The following is an 18,955-nucleotide window of genomic DNA, read 5'->3' on the forward strand; positions in this document are numbered from 1 at the left end:
TCCCTCTTCACACTGACCACTTTCTCAGCAACTCATTCAATGTGGGGCAGGAAGGTGAGCCAAAGTGGTCTCCAATCACGGATTTTTTTTTTTTTTTCTGACAAGTTCAGACTTTTTGCCAGGAACAATTATGCTGTTTCAAGAGACAATGTCAGACCCTGTGAGTTGTTCTGAAAGAGACAACGGCTGTTAAGGCCTGCAGACGTCTGCACACTCCATAGCGTGTGAGCTGTTCTCACTCCAGTACCCGCTCGGTGCTACGGGGCCACAGTGAGGGACAAGAGTGTAATTCTGCTCTGGGGGTTTGGAGAAGGTAATTTTTGAGATGAATATTGAAGAAAAAAGTAGTTTTTTTTTTTCCCCCTTAGATGAGACTTCCCACGTAGGCATTAAAGCCCCTGTCTGAAGAAGTCCCCAGGAAACAGAATCCCGTGAGGAATGTGGTTTGCCATGGGGATTCTCATCTGGCACCAGCACTCAACTGTGGTTTGTGGCTCCAGTGGAACAGCCTTCAGCCCGCCCCCCGCCCCATCCTGTGGGCCCCAGGCCCTTTGCATGCATGCTTACCAGTGGCCATAGTCCAGATGCTGCCGGATGATGGTGTGGGGCTGCACAGTCCCGTAGGCGTCCACCTCGGGCATGTTCATGTCATCGATGAAATAGATAAGCTTCTTGTTGCCTGGGGGGCCATAATTTCTGCCAGCCTTCTTTTCTAGAGGCTTTTCCAGGACAGCTGAGGAGATGAGCCAGTTAGTGAGGGAGGGAGGTTCAAACCTCAGATGCCAGCACTGAGAAAGAACAGGTGTCAAGGACAAACAATGGTGCAGCATGCACCTGCCTGCAAACAGCAGCAGTTACTACCAGATCCAGGACATTCTACAGGACCAGTGGTGATGCTGGGAATCAGCTGGTAGTGAGGGTGACTGCATCAACCAGGCATTCAACACCTTACAACGTGCCCTGTGTCAGGTCCTTACAAATGCATATGACCTCATTGAATCTGTGCAACATCAGTGCACGATTAGTATTATCATCCCATTTTACAGATGAGGACACTGAGGCTCAGAAGAACAAAGGCACTTTTTTAAGGTGAAGCCAGGATACAGATCTGGAGCAGTTAAATTTCAGAGCCCAGGCTCCATCTATCATACTTGTGGTCCCCAGTTTTCTTGGTTTATAGAGTAGAAACAGAAGATACCTTCATGGTCTCAAGGCCTGGGACTCTACCCTCAAGGAAGTCTACAAATAACTGGATCCTGGGTAGACCTGCTTCCTCTAGGTCAAACAGTACAGGAGCATGGAGGCTGTGGCTCCCACATCGGGGTGGGTGGGGGCCCCTTCCACACCTGGGGGATAAGACAGGAGCTACTGGATAGTTTGTCAGCAGAGGTCTCAGAGAGTTCACCTCCTGGGGTTTTCCCCGAGGGGGAATAAGAACAACAGCCCTCAGAGAATTTCCCAGAAGCTTCTAGCACCTTGAAGGGCTCTTCCGCTGCCTTCAGGTTATCATCAGGCTCCTTGCAGAGCAACTCCGTGCCTTTCTGGAGACTTAGCTACAGACTCTCTTCTGGAATCATTCCTTCACACACCACCACTGCCCAGCCTGATGGGACTTGTTGAGAACAACCTTAAGTAATGGAGTGGAGATCTATGTACTTGTTTTTTTCAATAAAGCAATTAAATATGTATTGCGAGAACTGACACTTCTTATTACAGCTGGAAGCTCTAAGAACCATCTGATTCCTTCTCTTGAAAAACAAGTGTGTAAACAAGGAGAAAGTGTCAATAGACATTTGGAGGTGACAGATAGGAAGACAAGTTCCTTCAAGAAGCCTGAATATTCTAATTTTCTGGTCCTGAGTTAAATTAAGTGTTTCAAATATGAATTAGATTTAAATTTAATTAGCATCCAATTAACATACCCTATCAACCAATTAATCACCCAACACCTTTTTCCCCCCTAAAGATATAACAAGTATATACGAGATCTGTCAAGATGAAATATAATTAATGGGCTGCCAAGGACATGTTTTTGAGAACAGTCCTTCTAGTAGGAAATTCTCCTCTTGGGAGGACTTGTTTCTCCTCTCCCCAGAGCAGTGATATTCGAAACAACCCCTGGAATGAGGCAGACCCCTCTAATTTGGGTTGATTAAGCTCTTTATGCTTCTAAAGGGTTGTTGAGGAGAAAAGCATGTCAGTTAGCAAGAAGTGGGCTTGGAAGGCACTGGGTCATCCCAAAAGGATGATGTTGAATCCTCCAGGGAGGGAGGACTCCCTCAGGAAAGGCATATACATTTTTGATCCCTCCGTGACCAAGCTCTGCTCCAAGTCACATCTCGGATAGCACGGGAGTTAAGTGATTGTTTCCATGCAGAACTGGAGAAACAGAGGTGGATCTCAGTGTTAGCAAACAGGTCGGCGGTGAAGGCGCTCAACACGCGAGAAGTATAAAGAACTGTGATCCTCCCCGCATACTTCTGGGTTTTGCCTTGTCGTAAACAAGTCCTGACAGTCAAGCCCATACCTGCGCCTGGAGTTCATCTGCTCCATCTTTTTTTTTAAAGATTGATTGATTGACTGATTGATTTAGAGAGCGTGAGTGAGCGAGCAAGCACAAGTTGGGGTTGGGGGGAGAGATAGGGAAGGAGAGACAGAATCTCAAGCAGACTCCCCACTGAGCACAGAGGCTGATGCAGGGCTTGATCTCACAACCCTGAGATCAAGGGCTGGACGCTTAACTGACTGAGCCACCCGGGCACCCCCATCTGCTGCATCTTACCCAGCTTCTCCACATGGACCAACCTCCCGTTCAGCTGGTAGCCATGTCCTACGTTAGCTGCCCTCTGCTTTTATTCACATGGTCCCTTCTGCAATATTTCAACACCATCGTGCATTCGAGGAGCGATTTCAGTTTCAAAGTGGGTTCCCATCTGTTCTCATTTCACTGTCTCCACGATGACCACCCTTTGCCCATCAGCTCTCACCTGCTAGCTATGACATTCTCCCAAATGGCCTCCCGCTCAAAACAGCAGACAGGAGTCCCCTTGCAAGATGTGAATCAGATCATGCCAGTCTCCTGCTTAAAACTCACCCGGGGCATCCCATCTTGCCTGGGGCAAAAGCCAGTCTGGGTACATCCACAAACCTTGTGTCTCTGTTTTTCTCTCTGATGCTCCCCTGTCCATTCTCTCTGCTCCAGCCATCCTGCTCTGCTATTCTCGCTGCCACAGGGCCTTTGCTCTGGCTGATGCCCCTGCCTGCAATCCTTTCTCCCAAAGGCCAGCCCAGCTTGTGCTCTCATTTCCATCAGGCATTTATCTGCTCAAATGCCGTTTCTCAGTGAGCTCTACTCTGCACAAGGGCCAAAGTTAACCCCTCACCCCCAACCCCCTGTGCCTACTTCATTGTTCTTAAAATTTCACTTAAAATGCTCTATATTCTACATATTTATCTTATGCATTATATTACCTCCTCCACACTATAAACTCTGCAAGAACAGGAATCATTCTCCTTCTCACTGTCCTAACCCCAGCACCTAGAACATTATCTAGCACACAGTAGAGTGTTCAAAAGACATTTAAGAAATGAGTGAATTTTACGACAAACCCCATGAATGGCAAAGAAAGATACATCATCACCATTTTGTAACTAAGAAAACAGAGCAGAAGACATGAACAGACACTTCACCAAAGAAGAGATACCAATGGCTAACAGACACATGAAAAAATGTTCATCATTAGCCATCAGGGAAATTCAAATCAAAACCACATGGAGATACCACATTACACCAGTTAGAATGGCAAAAATTGACAAGGCAAGAAGCAACAAATGTTGGAGAGGTTGTGGAGAAAGGGGAACCCTCTTACACTGTTAGTGGGGATGCAAGTTGGGACAGCCACTTTGGAAAACAGTGTGGAGATGCCTCAAAAAATTAAAAATAGAGCTACCCTATGACCCAGCAATTGCACCCCTGGGTATTTACCCCAAAGACACAGATGTAGTGAAAAGAAGGGCCCTATGCACCCCAATGTTCATAGCAGCAATGTCCGCAATAGCCAAACTGTGGAAAGAGCCGAGAGGCCCTTCAACAGATGAATGGATAAAGAAGATGTGGTCCATATCTACAATAAAATATGACTCAGCCGTCAGAAAGGATGAATACCCAACTTTTACATCCACATGGATGGGACTGGAGGAGATGATGCTAATGAAATAAGCAGAGAAAGTCAATTATCATATGGTTTCACTTATTTGTGGAACATAAGGAACAGCATTGAGGACATTAGGAGAAGGAAGGGAAAAATGAAGGGGGGGGAATCGGAGGGGGAGACGAACCATGAGAGACGATGGACTCTGAAAAACCAAGTGAGGGTTCTAGAGGGGAGGGGGTGGGGGGATGGGTTAGCCTGGTGATGGGTATTAAAGAGGGCACGTACTGCATGGAGCATTGGGTGTTATACAAAACCAATGAAACGTGGAACACTACATCAAAAACTAACGATGTAATGTATGGTGACTAACATAAGGTAATAAAATAAAATTAAAAAAAAAGACTAAGCAAAAAACAAAACAGGAAACAAGGGCTAAGGCAGGTTGCATGCCTTGCCGGAATTGGGGTCCAGGTCTGTAGATACTGATTCTAGTGCCTCTTTCATACATCACTCAGGGAAAGAGCCCTTGGAAGCCCTCACACCCCAGTCCCTGTCTAGGGCTGCCCCGGCCATTCCTGCCCCATAGATTCCCCCAGGCTCTGAACTCAGAGCTGGGTGTCCATTCACCTGTGATGCATCACTAAAGACGCGGCTCTCTATGGGGTCCCTGGCAGGCATGTTATCACTGACTCCTCAGAGCAGCCCTACCACATATTAAGAATCTTTGAACAAACAAGAAAACTGAGGCTTAGAGAAAATCAGGGGCTCTATCCCAGGTCCCATAGCTGCTAAGTGGCCAAGTCAGGACTCTAACCCGGGTCACCTGGCGTAGTCGGTACCATGAACCATTTGAATACTCTCAAGACATGGCTTCTTCCTTTGACAATGCCCCAGTTTGGTGAACTCACTGCCTGACCACATTTTTGACAGAGATCATCAGCAGTTAATGATGTCTGACTTCGTACCGATTTTCCTTTTCTTGAAACTCTTTTCTTTCCACATCATCTAATTTTTTCATGTGTTAAGACATTTCCATTATTATTGGAAGGGCTTTGCAGTTTATTCTTTCCAAATGTAACATGCTCTGCATGATTGTAAAAAGAATACATATTCATGATGTAAAGATTAAAAAACAGAAAATCATAATGATGAAAGTGACAATTATCTGGGATTTGATCACCTCTCAGGAGCCATGAGTTTCAATATTTTGGTGCATTTTATCCCAGTCTATTCACTCTGTTCAATTTTTCCTCTACAAAATCAGAATTATACCACATATTCTGCTGTGTGCGCGCACGTGCGCGTGCACACACACACGCAATCCACGTATTGTCAACATTATATAACATATTCTCCTAAAACATGATTTTAATTGCTGCACTGTGTTCCATAATTTGGAGGTACCAAAATTTATGGGATGGTTTCTCTGTTGTCTGAAACGTATGTTGTATTCCATTTTTTTTATACTCTGAAACTACCTTTGCTCATCCTGAGCAGAGTGTCCTACCCATGAGGTGACATATCTTTCATGATTCATTTTGTGTCATCTCCTTTTTGAAAGACAGCAAGGCAGGTGGACAAGAGCTGACTACCTGTAATGACAGAAGTGTGATGAGGCTCCTGTGAGGTCGAGAGTCTGATCAGATCTTTTCTGGTCCTGCCCAACCTCAAACTTCTACTGACTAGGTTATGGAGAGTCATATTACATGAAGATTCAATGCCTGAATTCCTATCTAATTAGTGCAGTTAAGCCCTCAAATATTTGCTCAACTAATAATTTAAATCACAGTTGGATGATAAGAGAATTCCAAATTGTGAAGAGCATCATCTTTAGCCTCCTCTCGTTATGCTGCAAATATAAGCCCATCGATGACTCGGTCCATTTCTTTGCTTCTCCTTTTTCTCTTTCTAGACCATCCTGTCTATGGGTCACTGCAAATTCCTTTAGTTTTAAAAATTACTTATATTTTCTAAAAGAAGAAGAAGAGGCTTCAAGTATTTGAAGAGACATAAAACAGACCAATTAAGAGACTAAACAGGGATTCCAACATAATACAGGAAAAGAAACGTATTTGGACCCATCATCTAGGATGACACCCTTATTGTAACCAAATAAAAATGTATTGCACGCTGTCCTTTATGAACTGCCAACCTGAAATCTCAGAACTAAATCTGTGTTTAATTACAGCAACCACGTCATCCTGGATTACCGGAACAAATCCGCCTCTCACTTTGTATGAACAAAAATTTCCCAGGAGCTAAATTCTAAAGGGCACGTATTAAGGATACTTACAAAAGGAATATTAGGTTACAGAATGGGCATGATCTTCAACAGGAGATATAAAAGTAATTTAAAATGATCTTTTATCATCCTAACCCTCAACAAAGCCCAAGGGTGGATCATTACATTGTAACACAGGAAAGGGAATGAAAGCAATGCAATGGGTTTGCGGGGGTTGCAGGAGCTGAGGGAATGGGGATGTGCGTGGGTCCCTGCCTCCCACAGCGTGAGGTGTCAGCATTCTAAGTCAGCGCTTTGGGCAGCTGTTGGAGAGAAGTCAATAGAAATCTGACGTTTTGATGACTACCTGAAGGGCCTATTTTATTTACTATCAAAGGGAAAGATATCCATGTGCTCTAGATATCAGATGAATGGGAGCAAAGTTGGCATTCTATTATGGAAAGCGAGAAGCATGACTTACAGTCTTATTAAAGCAGAAAGCGGCTATAGCTCGATGAAATAAGACAGCTTGGCTATTAACTCATTGTGTGACTTTCAGGGAAGTCACTTAACACCTGTAAGCCTCATTTTTCTCATCTCACAAAAACGGAGACTATCAGATCTGTGATGGATACCATCTCCAAGTTCCTTCTCTTTAGTCATTTTCCAGCTGGGGTGGCCATGTTCCAAATCACTGGGGATCCTGGAGAGCTGTTATTTCCTGATATGGGCACTAACTCTCCCCTTCATCTTTTTCTTTTTTCCATTTGGAATGCAGATGTGATATGGCTGGAGCTGCAGCCATTTTGCCACCCCGAGGGAGCAGCTAAGAGAATAGGTATTATAACATTGGTATCATTGAGCCACTGATTTAGCATTAGCAACTGCCTACCTCAAGATTTCTTGTTGCATGAAAAAAAATCTGTTTATGTCATTACTGTCAGATTTTCTGCTGCATGCAGGCAAAGGCATTACTGACACTGTCTCATTGGATAGGGAGGGTTAAATGAACCAAAGGGGTAAGACCCTTAGCCCAAGGTTTGGCACAGTATAAACATCACATAAAGCATGTCCTTTATGTCCTTTAGTATAGTTGAAGTTAAACCCCCCAAACCACCTTTTTTTGCTTGGGTTCCTTTTGTTTTGGCAGTAGGGCTTCAAAATTATTACATAGTATTTATAGATCCTTAAATTCAAGAAGGATTTGATATTATTATTGTTTTTAAAGATTTTATTTATTTGACAGAGAGAGACACAGTGAGAGAGGGAACACAAGCAGGGGGAGTGGGAGAGGGAGAAGCAGGCCTCCCGTGGAGCAGGGAGCCCAATGCAGGGCTTGATCCCAGGACCCTGGGATCATGACCTGAGCCGAAGGCAGACACTTAACGACTAAGCTACCCAGGCACCCGGATTTGATATTATTATAATAATAGCTTCCATTTACTAAGCACTTATTGCACGTTAGGACTCATTCTGAGTCTTTTACATATTTTATCTTGCTATTTGAGAACAAAAAGAATGAACTGTTGATCTGCTCAACAACATGGGCAAATCTCAAAATCATGCTGAGTGAAAAAAGCCAGACAAAAAGGAGTGCATATTGTAATTCCATTATAGACAATTCTAGAAAATGCAAACTGACCTATTGTGACAGAAATAGATCAGTGGTTGCCGAGGTATGGGCAGGGTGGAAGGGTAAGGGGGGGAAGGCACTTTCAGAGGTGACGGATATTTCAACTGTAGTGATGGTATCATGGGTGTGTAAATATTTCAAAACTTATCAAATTGTGTAATTTAATATGTGCCATGTGTTGTATGTCAATTATAACTCAATGATGCTTTTTTTAAAAAAGGGAAAATGTAAAAAAAAATTCTGCTACCTTTAGTCGGAAAATGGATAAATAGGTTGTGATTTATTCACACATTGGAATCCTGTACAGCAGTGAAAACCAATGAGATAGATCTACATGTATCAAAATAGACAATGGTTTAAAAAGTTGCTAATGGAAGTTACAGTGTGATATATATTTAAAATGTAACTATGACACAACAACATTATGCATTTTTATGGGTACATATATGTACAAGTGTAAATTTGCATCTTTTCATCTGTCTGTTTGCCATCTGGATGTCTTTGGAAAAATATCTAGTCATATCTTCTGCTTACTCTTTAATTGGATTATTTGTTTTTTGGGTGTTGAATTGTATAAGTTCTTTATATATTTTGGATACTATCCCTTTATCAGATATATTATTTGCAAATATCTTCTCTCATCCCATAGGTTGCCTTTTATTTTGTTGATTATTTCCTTCTCTGTGCAGAGGCTTTTTATTTTGATGTAGTCCCAGTAGTTTGTTTTTGCTTTTGTTTTCCTTGCCTTAGGAGACATATCTAGAAAGAAGTTGCTTTGGCTGATATCAAAGAGGTTACTATCTGTATTCTCCTCTAAGATTCTTATGGTTTCAGGTCTCGCATTTGGGTCTTTCATCCATTTTGCTCAGCATCACTGATCATCAGGGAAATACAAATCAAAACCACAATGAGCTATCACTTCACACCTGTCAGCATGGCTAAAATCAACAACACAAGAAACAACAGGTGTTGGCAAGGATGTGGAAAAAAAGAATCCTCATGCACTGTTGGTGGGAATGCAAACTGGTGCAACCACTGTGGAAAAGAACATGGAGGTTCCTCAAAAATAGAACTACTCGAGATTCAGCGATTGCATTACTAGGTATTTACCCAAAGGATACAAAAATACTGATTCAAAGGATACATGCACCCCAATGTTTTTAGCAGCATTATCTACAATAGCCAAACTATGGAAACAGCCCAAGTGTCCAGCAACTGATGAATGGATAAAGATGTGGTGTATATACAATGGAATATTACTCGGCCATAAAAAAGAATGAAATCTTGCCATTTGCAAAGACATGGATGGAGCTGGAGGGCATAATGCTAAGTGAAATAAGTCAGAGAAAGACAAAGACCATATGATTTCATTCATATGTGGAATTTAAGAAACCAAACAAACAAGCAAAGGGGGGGGGAAGAAAGAGAAAGAAATCAAGAAACAGACTCTTAACTACAGAAAACAAACGGATGGTCACTAGAGGGGTGGTAGGAGGGGGGATGGGTGAGCTAGGTGTTGGGGATTAAGGCACGTACTTGTGATGAGCACCCAAGTGGTGTACGGAAGTGGTGAATCACTCTATTGTACACCTGAAACTAATATGACACCATGTGTTAAATGGAATTTAAAAACTTAAAAAAAGGTTTAAGTTTGGAATGATACACATCAGTTTTAGTACTCAGTCACAGAGGGCAGGAAGGAGGATGGGCGTGGTGTGCTGGCTGTTATTTGCAAAGCTAAGATTCACTGCAAAATGACAAAATGTTAACATCTGTGAAATCTCGGTGGTGGGTACATGGGCACCTGCTATATTATTTTTTGGACTTTTCTGCATGCTTGAAATATTTCATAATTTTTAAAATTTCATAATTTTAAAAAACTTAAAAAAAAAGTTTAAGGAATTCTCCAGCTCCCTCTTAGCATCTAGCTCCCCCTGCCAGGGGCACCTGATATTATCAGTTTATTGTACGTCCTTCTGGAGATATTCTAAGTATATATAAGCATAGATATATGAGTGTGTGTGTGTATGTGTGTGTGTAATCAATATAACCAACAAAATATTTTTATTTATCTCTTTTTTGTTTTTTTCTTCAAATTTTTATTTAAGTTCTAATTAGTCAGCATAGTGCAATGAGGGTTTCAGGAGTGGAATTCAGTGATTCATCACTTACACACAACCTCCAGAGATCATCACAACAAGTGCCTTCCTTAATACCCACCACCCATCTAGCCCATCCCACACCCACCTTCCTCCATCAACCCTGTTTGTTCTTTTTCTTTTTTAAAGTAGGCTCCAGCCTCAGTGCAGAGCCCAAGGCGGGGCTCGAACTCAAGACCATGAAATCAAGACCAGAGCCAAGATCAAGAGTCGGACTCTCAACTGACTGAGCCACCCAGGAGCCCCGTGTTCTTTACCTTTCTCTTTTTAAACACGACACATTTTGGAGCATACCATACACTCTGTGTCTTGCTTTTCTCATGCAACAAAGCTGTGGACATAGTTCCAACTCTGTTCATACAGAATGTCCTCATTCTTTGTAATAATGCTTAGCATTCTGTCACATGGATAATTAGGCTACTTCCCACCATTTGCCACTACAGACCAGTTAGAAATGCACATTTTGCACATCTGTCTGGGTGTACTACCTGCCCTTTGAAGCAGAATGCTTCACAAAACACATTCTATCTTTCTGTAATTACACAGGGTCTTAAGTACGACCAGCAATGAAAATACTCTGCTGCAAAAAGAGGCAAAGAGGGTTGGGGTCAGGAGGTGGGTGGGGGAATCTGCCTCTTGTCCAGGTCACAGCAGCTACCCTTGGAGTTCTTGCATCTCCTTTTTGAAATTTTCTATTTCCTCTTGGATATCAGCTTTCTGGCTCCCCCCTTTTCTAAGGGTTGTGGGCACCCTTTCTCTTGCCATTTTGTTGCCTCCAAAATGTTTTAGGCTAAGAAGCCAAAGAAACAAAGTTGTTTGGATTGTGACCAAAGAAAGCAGCAGGGGGTTCCCAGTAAGGGAATTCAGCATTTTTTTCAGAGTCAAGGGTATGAGCTCTGCTGCGTGGACTCTGGCATTTAGGGTGGCTCCCTTGGGGCTCTGGCTGACTCCCCAGTTCCTAGTTGCTTCTGGATGGGTGAGGTTAGAGATCCCTGCTTCATCCATCCCTAGTGTGGAGAGTGGATGGGACCAAGAGGCCACTGGGGAGTTCACAGGACGCAGAAATGTTGTGTCCAGCTGCAGCGAGGAGCCAGCATTATCCTGGGTCTATCTGACAGCAGTCTGACGCTTCTGGATAATTCTCTGTGTTCCAACAGGAGAGGAGAGGAAAATCCTCCAGGTTAGGGGCCCAGAATAAGAGAGAGAGGTCTGGGCAGTGCAGGCAGCTCATCTCCTTTTCGTTGATTATAAGTTTTTATTCTCCACTTAAAGTATTTTTTTACATTAAGAATCCTTATAATAGGATTCCAGAAAACAACTCCTCCAGAATCCTTGAATGGTCCCACCAATGATAATAGCACTAATAGCAAACATTTATTGCCGTTTTCAAAGTATTTTCTTGCCAGGGAGGCAGTATTAACCTCAGGGTTAAGAGCGCAGGCTTTAAAGTCGGACTGTCTGGGTTCAAACCCAGGCTCCGCCACTTACTGTGTGGTCTAGGGTAGCTTATTTAACTTCTCTGTGCCTTGATGTTCTTATCTATAACATGGGGATGGTACAAGGACTTACTTCATGGGGCCGGATGGGATTAAAGGATTTAAAAATGTGTAAAATTCCAGTCTCAGGTTGGTGCCTGACACATACTTGGTGAGCGTTTGATACACGCCAGTTGTTGTTATTAGCACAGTTATAAGCAGCGTGAGAATTGCAGTGAATGGGGAGGGTTGATCATCTGACCGGTCACTGGACTCTAGGCTTACAAACGAGCACAGAGGCCTCTCTTCCCGTGAACAAGAAACTCTGGTGGGCAGACCAAACAGTGTTCCGACGTGAGCCAGCCAGGCATGTGAAGTCTGCTTACCGCCTCCGGGTGCTGGTCGGCAGCTGGAAATGGGTCACGGTGGGAGTATTTACGCTACAGAAATTGGGATAGACTTTGTTGCTCACATAGACTTCAGATAATGGTGGACAAAACATGTTAAGTGCCTCATACCTTATGAAGAGCAAAAAAATGGCATATTCTTCATCTGCCTTCGGCTCAGGTCATGATCCCTGGGTCCTGGGATCGAGCCCCCACATCGGACTCCCTGCTCGGCGGGGAGTCTGCTTCTCCCTCTCCTTCTGCCCGTTCCCCTGCTTGTGCTCTCTCTCTTTCTCTCAAATAATAAAATCTTTTTTAAAAATGGCATATTCTTTGGTTATTCAAACAGAAGATGCTCACGTCACTGACAAACAAGTGAAGTCCTGACATGAGTCTCCAGCATTTCGAGTTGTCTTACTTGTTAATATTCATGTGCGAACTACAGGAGCTTGCTGGATTGAGACAGACAGTGTGCAACATTTAGGAGCATGACAGGGGATGCAGCCCAGAGGCTCACTTGATGGAGAGGTGGAGAGTGTCTCTGTTGCTGAGGGGCTCCGGGTGCCTGACTGCTCTGAGAGGCAGGGGGCAGAGAGTGGGGCCCCCAGCAGCACCCAGAGCTGGCTGGGATCCCGACCCTGGAAGAACTGGCAGGATAGTCAGGAGGATGGAAGGAAGCAAGCTCTACTCTCTGTGGGAGTTGGGGATGCGGAACGGTGCCAATACTAAGCTGGATGACTCCGGGGTTCTTGCTGGGAGGGGTCGTGGAAGGATGGGGTAAGTGACACTGGTCCAAGCTGAGCAAGAGGAAGTTGAAGTGAAACCTGTTTTGCAAGTCTGCTGGCCTGGATGTCGGGCAGGCAAAGTGCCAGGCTCACTTTCCATGTACTAAGCTATGGCTTCTAATTTCCCAGTGTGCAAATTCTGGTGCCCGGAATTCCTGACTGTCCGTGGTTTTGCAATGCAGGTGTGGCCATGCACTGTGGTCTCACATGCGAACCACAGCCAAGTTGCAGGGTGAGGAGTAAGAGCAGGGTGCCCCCCCCCCCCGCCCTGCCACTGCTCTCCTGTCGCCAGGAGCTTGGCTTGGGCACCTCTTGAAAAGGAAGCTGCTTCTAGGGTTCATGTGGTGAGTGTTTCTATACACAAGGAGACCCTACAGGTAGTGAGGGTCAAGGAGAAAGTGACTCTGGCAAGGGCAAAACTCCTTTTTCAGGGAGCCTCTGACTCTGAAGCTGCACCTGGAGGATCCGAGCCCACTCGGGAGCCCAGCACATCAGCTCCCAGTGAAAAGCACCCCCCATGTGCTCAGAAGACTGGATGCACCCCGCCGGCCCTGCTGCTTGATGGTGACCTTGGGTGATCGCGTACTGTTACCCGAGCCTCAGTTTCCCTGTCTATGAGACAGGAAGGGTGAAGGCAAAGATCTCTAGGATGCTTCCACAAGCCCGTGGCAATCCTTCACCGGGTGTCAGCTCTCTTCGGCATCAAGGTACTGAACACTGTTCTGTGTTGAACTCCTGGCCTGGGAGGGATTTGAGAGGCCAGGGAGGAAGGTAGGAGACAGGATGAAGAAAAGTACAGTGCTGAGGGTGCTGGAGGAGTGGAACAGAGGTGCCGCGGAGGAGAAAGGAAGAAAGGAGAGGCAACAGCAGAGTGCGGGCGCAGGGGAAGTCAGGCTGAACAGGTGCCCGATGCTTTGTTCCATTTCCACGTCAGGGCACGTGGCCTCTCAGACACCCCCACCGCCCCTCCCCTCCCCTCCAGGCACTCCAGGCCCTCACCTTGCAGCATCGCCGACGTGGTGTAGTAGTTGAACGGCACGTTCTTCACCAGGTACTCCTCAGCATCCAGGTTGGCCAGCGTGGTCCCCACCAGCACCGACTTGCCTGTGCCGGTGGTCCCCACCAGCATGACCGGCCGCCGCCGCTCCACGAGCCGCTCCAGGAAGTAGCACACCCGGATGGTCTCGCTCGTGTGCACCAAACAAGCCTGCAGTGAGAACCCGGTTAGCAGGCCAGGGGCTCATGGGAGAAACAGGTTCCTGGCAAAAACATTCTGGACCATTTCAGAGGCAGAGTGGTGCTGGCTCGCTACCTTGGGCAGGAGTGTCTTCCTTCATGTGCACAGTAAGCTCATTCCATAACCTCATTCTCTGGGGGAGAGCACCCCCCCTCCTCTCTGCGGCCTCCCTATTGGGCTTGGAAAACTTCTGCCTTGCTGTCTCCCTGCTCTGCCCCCCAGGTGGAGTCTGGTAATCAAGTTACTTAGTCTTTGTGGGGGATCTGTGGCTTCCTTGCACCTAGGATTTCCTCTTGAAAGGCATGTAGCTGAGGATGGCCAGTTCCTGCAAGGTTAAAATGCTGGGACACTGATAGAAGCTGCCACGAGAGGTCCTTGGCGCAATTGTACATCCTCGGTCACTCAGCCACACTCACCTGCAGAGGCATCTCGGGGTCAAATTCAAACTGGGGGATGAGCTTGGACCAAGGCTCGAATTTCTTGGTCTCTGGGTCTATGTAGTAGTCAAAGATAGTTCCCTGGGAGGGGAACTTGACCGTCTTGAACTCCGTCAGCCACCACCTGCTGAACTCTGCCCGGTAGTCCACGAGCTGCCAACACAAAGCAGGTCAGGGGGCGAAGCTCTCCAGAGCTTCCGAAGCCTGGACAGGCTGCCCTGGCTTCAGGCAGAAGGTCAGGGTGGGGAACATGAAATGCTTTGCCTGATGGAGCAGCTTCTCTGGGAAGGATGCTGCTTCCCCGAGGATCAGCCCAGACAAGGCCCAGCGGCACAGGGGCCAGCCCTGAGTGGGTGCATGTGCCATTGCTTAACCACGTGGCTTAGCTGCCCCGGCATTGTGCATCTGAGAGTCCTTGTGGGGTGCGGGGAGGGGGGTGTAAGAACACTGAGGGGGGTGCTTGACCACAAGATGGGCAAACGCGGCCAAGAGCTCCTGAAGAGATAGATGGACCCCCATCCTCCCAGACTGCCGAGACTCAGCAATTCCAGGGTGGCAGTCAGGGACGGAATGAATAACACGGTGGCTGTTGACATCTGGGGGCATAGGTGGTGGGGTGAGAAGAGCCTCAGTCCCCTCATCTGTAAAATGAGCATCCTAGAAAGAGGACTTCTAAGGTCCCTTCAAGAGCTAAAATTTCTAAAATGTAGGAGCAACAGAGATAAAGCTATACTGGTCTTTCTGATGGAAGGAATAGGTAGAGATGTATAATTTACATGCATACGTATTAGATCACGAGCCCCTCAGGATAGGGCTGGGCAGCCAGCGGACTCATGATCTCATTGTGTCCAAGCTGAAACACACAACATGTATGCACATGTGTGCACACACACACACGCCCCCCATAACAGACCTGCTTCCTACTGGCAATAAGCCCATTCTTTGAACAGATAGACCTAGGAAAAATCCCCAAAAGGAAAACCTAAAAAGAGACCCAGATTGGGCATTTTATTTTAAATTTTTAAAAAATTTTTTATTGTTATGTTAATCACCATACTTTACATCATTAGTTTTGGATGTAGTGTTCCATGATTCACTGTTTGTGCATAACACCCGGTGCTCCACGCAGAACGTGCCCTCTTTAATACCCATCACCAGGCTGACCCATCCCCCCACCCCCTCCCCCAAATCCTTGAAGACTTTTAACTTTCTAGAAAAAACCTGGGGGTTCTAGATTCCTATGGAAAATCCGAGGCAGCGGCCACCTCTAGAACAAAGGAGGTTCTGTGGATCTTCTGCTTTGCCCACCTCCAGTTCCACCTTGAGCCCCTCGGTCAGTGAACCAGCCACGCCACCGGCCAGGCTGCACCAGCTCCGGCTCCTCCTCAGTATCCCGCACTTGACCTCACCTCCACTCCAATTGGACACCAAACACAAGGTCACCTCTGCTGAGTCAGCCAGCAGTGCTTTCTTGGTTCAGTTCCTTGGGCGTCTCTTCAGCAGTGACCTTCATGAAGAGGCCCCTTCAGACACCCCCATCGCCTTTGGATTTGGACAGTCCTGTGGCCCCCCCATTCCTGCCCTTTGAACTTGATGACGCTGAGGAGCATCTGTATACTTTGCAGAAGAGTTTGGGCTGTAATATCGCCTCACCTGATGCTTACCATGCTCCAAGTTACCCTGGCTAGTACAAACTGCTCCTATTTGATATATGAAAAGACAAAAACTGAAAAGGATGGCCTCCAGAAGCACACGGAGGTGCTGCAAGTTGGACTCAGGTGTTTGGTCCCCCGAGCTGGTGCTCTCTGAGACATCGCTTGCTTCTGAGAGACCATTTCCCGGGATCCCAGCAAAGTATTTAGTGAGAGCATCCTTTTGCTTTTGGAGCTTCTACTCGGATATGGGTTGCATATTGAATTTCTCCTTTGCTTTAATGACAGCTTCACAAACACCAGCACCACCGCTGCTCCTGATGTGAATATTTTGGCCGCCTTCCTGTTTTTCTACTTACGGCACTCTTTCTGGGGTTTGGCTTGAATGCAGCTTGTGTTGGGGTCTTGGGCCTTCCCTGCTGCTAAAAGCTTTCTCCCTTGTCCTCTCCCCATGTGCTAGCATGGCGGCCTATGGCTCCAAGTGCTCCAGAGCCCAGGACACCTGGAGGGATGCTTTCTCCCAGGCCTTTTAAAAAGAGTTGAGTGGATTTATATGTATACTGCGATAGAAAAACTGACCAAGTGTCTTTGTCCTGATCCCCCACTACCTGCTAAGCACCAACACGGGGGAGAAGCCCAGCAGTGGTTGCTATCCGACATGTGAGCCACTGAAAGGTCAGGGCATGCGTTTGATGGAAAGCAGTAACCTATGCCTTCTGGATCTCAGTATTTCAGTGAGACCTCGTCCATCCTGCTGGATTCCTTGCCTCAAAGGGGAAATGGAAAGCTGTCAAAGAAACAGTCCATGGAGAAGCTGCAAAGACTGCAAGGGGCAGTGTGAAATTCTCATGGGCATCTCCCCCTGCCCAGCGTCTGGCTCTGGCTCTGGCTCTGGAGATGGGGAGAGGTACACATCCCAGGAACTTGTGAGAGCTGATTTCTGAGTGTGGAACACCAAAGAACATGTCAGGGAGGGAAGGGAGGTAGGACGGATGCTAACACCCAGGGCCTGTGAGAATGGACAAGAAATTAATTGTTCATTCTAAATTCATTCTCCTGGCTCACCGCCATTTTGGATTCTAGAACACGGCTTTGCCCTAGAGGCTGAAACTTTCTACCTCTCTCCTCGAAAGAGCCTCCAATCAACCCAGACCAGAAAGAGTAAACCCTAACTCTCCATGCACCACAGCTTGGTTTGATCCCTTGCGATGGGGAGGGGGGGGGTGGTGCCAGATACTTGCTATGAAGCTGAGTATTTCTGGTACGAGATGACTACTAATAAGGATGTATGTGCACCAGCACAATTCTAAGAGCTTTGCACGTATCTTTCATGGACGATCAGAACAGTATCCCTTCCTGTAATCCTTACAACAGCCTTAGAAACTGGACACCGCTGTCAGCACCCTCATTGCCTTCATACACAGGTGGGCGGTTAAGTGGAGAGAGGCGAAGCAGTTTGCCCAACATCCCCCAGATACTAAGTGGCAAAGTTACGATTCGAATCCAGAGTCCGTGCCCTCAGCCCCTATGGGACTGCCTGATAGCTGGAGTCGGCTGTCCAAAGCTGGCTTGCCTAACCTTGAATATGATGTTTCCAGATAAAGAACTTTTAATTTGGAGGAAACTAAGCCAAGAAAATGTCTGGGGAGGGGCGCCTGGGTGGCTCCGTCGGTTAAGCCCCTTGCTTGCCCCCTGCTCCAATTCATGCTTGCTCTCTCTCGCTCAAATAAATTCAGAAAATCTTTTAAAGAAAAGGAAAAGTCTGGGGATATGGGAAGGGTCAGGGAATGGGATGTCACGATATTCCAAGCCAACATCCCTACCCCCATACTCGAGGCTACAGCAGCCAAAACCGTGATAATAGTGATCTGGTTTCCTACCCCTAGATGTCAATTAACCTTTGGTCCACGTTTCTGTGGACAGCTTGGTGTTTCGGGGAATGGAGAAGAGCTCGTTAACTCTGGCCTGGTACAGAGTTGTCTGTGCTTGTTATGGAATGCTAAACAGATTCCTCCCTCTAAAGCTTCTATAACACAGCGTCATTCTATCAAACACGCATTACCTTGCAAAGTAGTGGACCTACACCGCCGTTTGTTCCGAAACGCCGCAACTCTCCAAGAAATCAGGATATATTACCAACTCCTAAAGCAATAGCTCAAAACATAGCCAGAGCTCATCTGTCTCCCTCCAAGAGGCCCTTCTCTGGGGGCTGATGTCTTTAGCTGAGTGATGGATGGATAACAAAAAAGTTTGATGCCTTCATGTTTTTTTTTTTTTTTTAAAGATTCTATCTATTTGAGAGAGAGAGAATGAGAGATAGAGAGCAGGAGAGGCGGGAAGGTCAGAGGGAGAAGCAGACACCCTGCCGAGCAGGGAGCCCGATGCGGGACTCGATCCCAGGACTCCAGGATCATGACCTGAGCCGAAGGCAGTTGCCCAACCGACTGAGCCACCCAGGCGCCCCTGATGCCTTCACGTTAATTCTGATATTTAGCTGTCCTCTTTTCCCAAATCTTTGCTGGAAGATCGGTTTTTGCCACTGTGGGCTTGCACGTGTTAACCACGGCATGTCCTCTTACCTGATCCTGGACCATTGCTCCGCCAAAAGCCCAGATGGCAGCAAACACAAAATACAGCTCGTAGGTTTCCTTGGGGCAGTCCGCAGGGATGTCCTCCTCGGCCAGGAGACATTCGAGAAGGTGGCACAGCATCTGGACCATGCTCTGCTCTGGGATTGGAATTATCTTCTTAAATCTGCAAAGAGAGACCCAGATGCATCGTATGACACCGGATTTTCTATCCTGGAGGCCTGCTGG

At 46.4% G+C, this 18,955-nt stretch overlaps 1 protein-coding gene across 1 annotated transcript in view; it reads right to left on the bottom strand.

The window, feature by feature from the left end:
• DNAH9 (dynein axonemal heavy chain 9) overlaps positions 1-18,955 on the bottom strand; it is a 371,410-nt gene that overhangs the window by 191,870 nt on the left and 160,585 nt on the right. Inside the window, exons 36-39 of the mRNA XM_088027042.1 lie at positions 18,719-18,893; positions 14,467-14,640; positions 13,813-14,020; positions 568-733 (exon numbers count right to left, since the gene is read on the bottom strand). Coding sequence (XP_087883168.1) covers positions 568-733; positions 13,813-14,020; positions 14,467-14,640; positions 18,719-18,893 — 723 coding nt within the window. The remainder of the gene's footprint in view (positions 1-567; positions 734-13,812; positions 14,021-14,466; positions 14,641-18,718; positions 18,894-18,955) is intronic.

Source organism: Eumetopias jubatus, unplaced genomic scaffold (genome assembly GCF_037043125.1).
Source record: "Eumetopias jubatus isolate StellerSeaLion01/CBP00866 unplaced genomic scaffold, mEumJub1_p1.0 scaffold_10, whole genome shotgun sequence".
Lineage (NCBI taxonomy): Eukaryota > Metazoa > Chordata > Mammalia > Carnivora > Otariidae > Eumetopias > Eumetopias jubatus.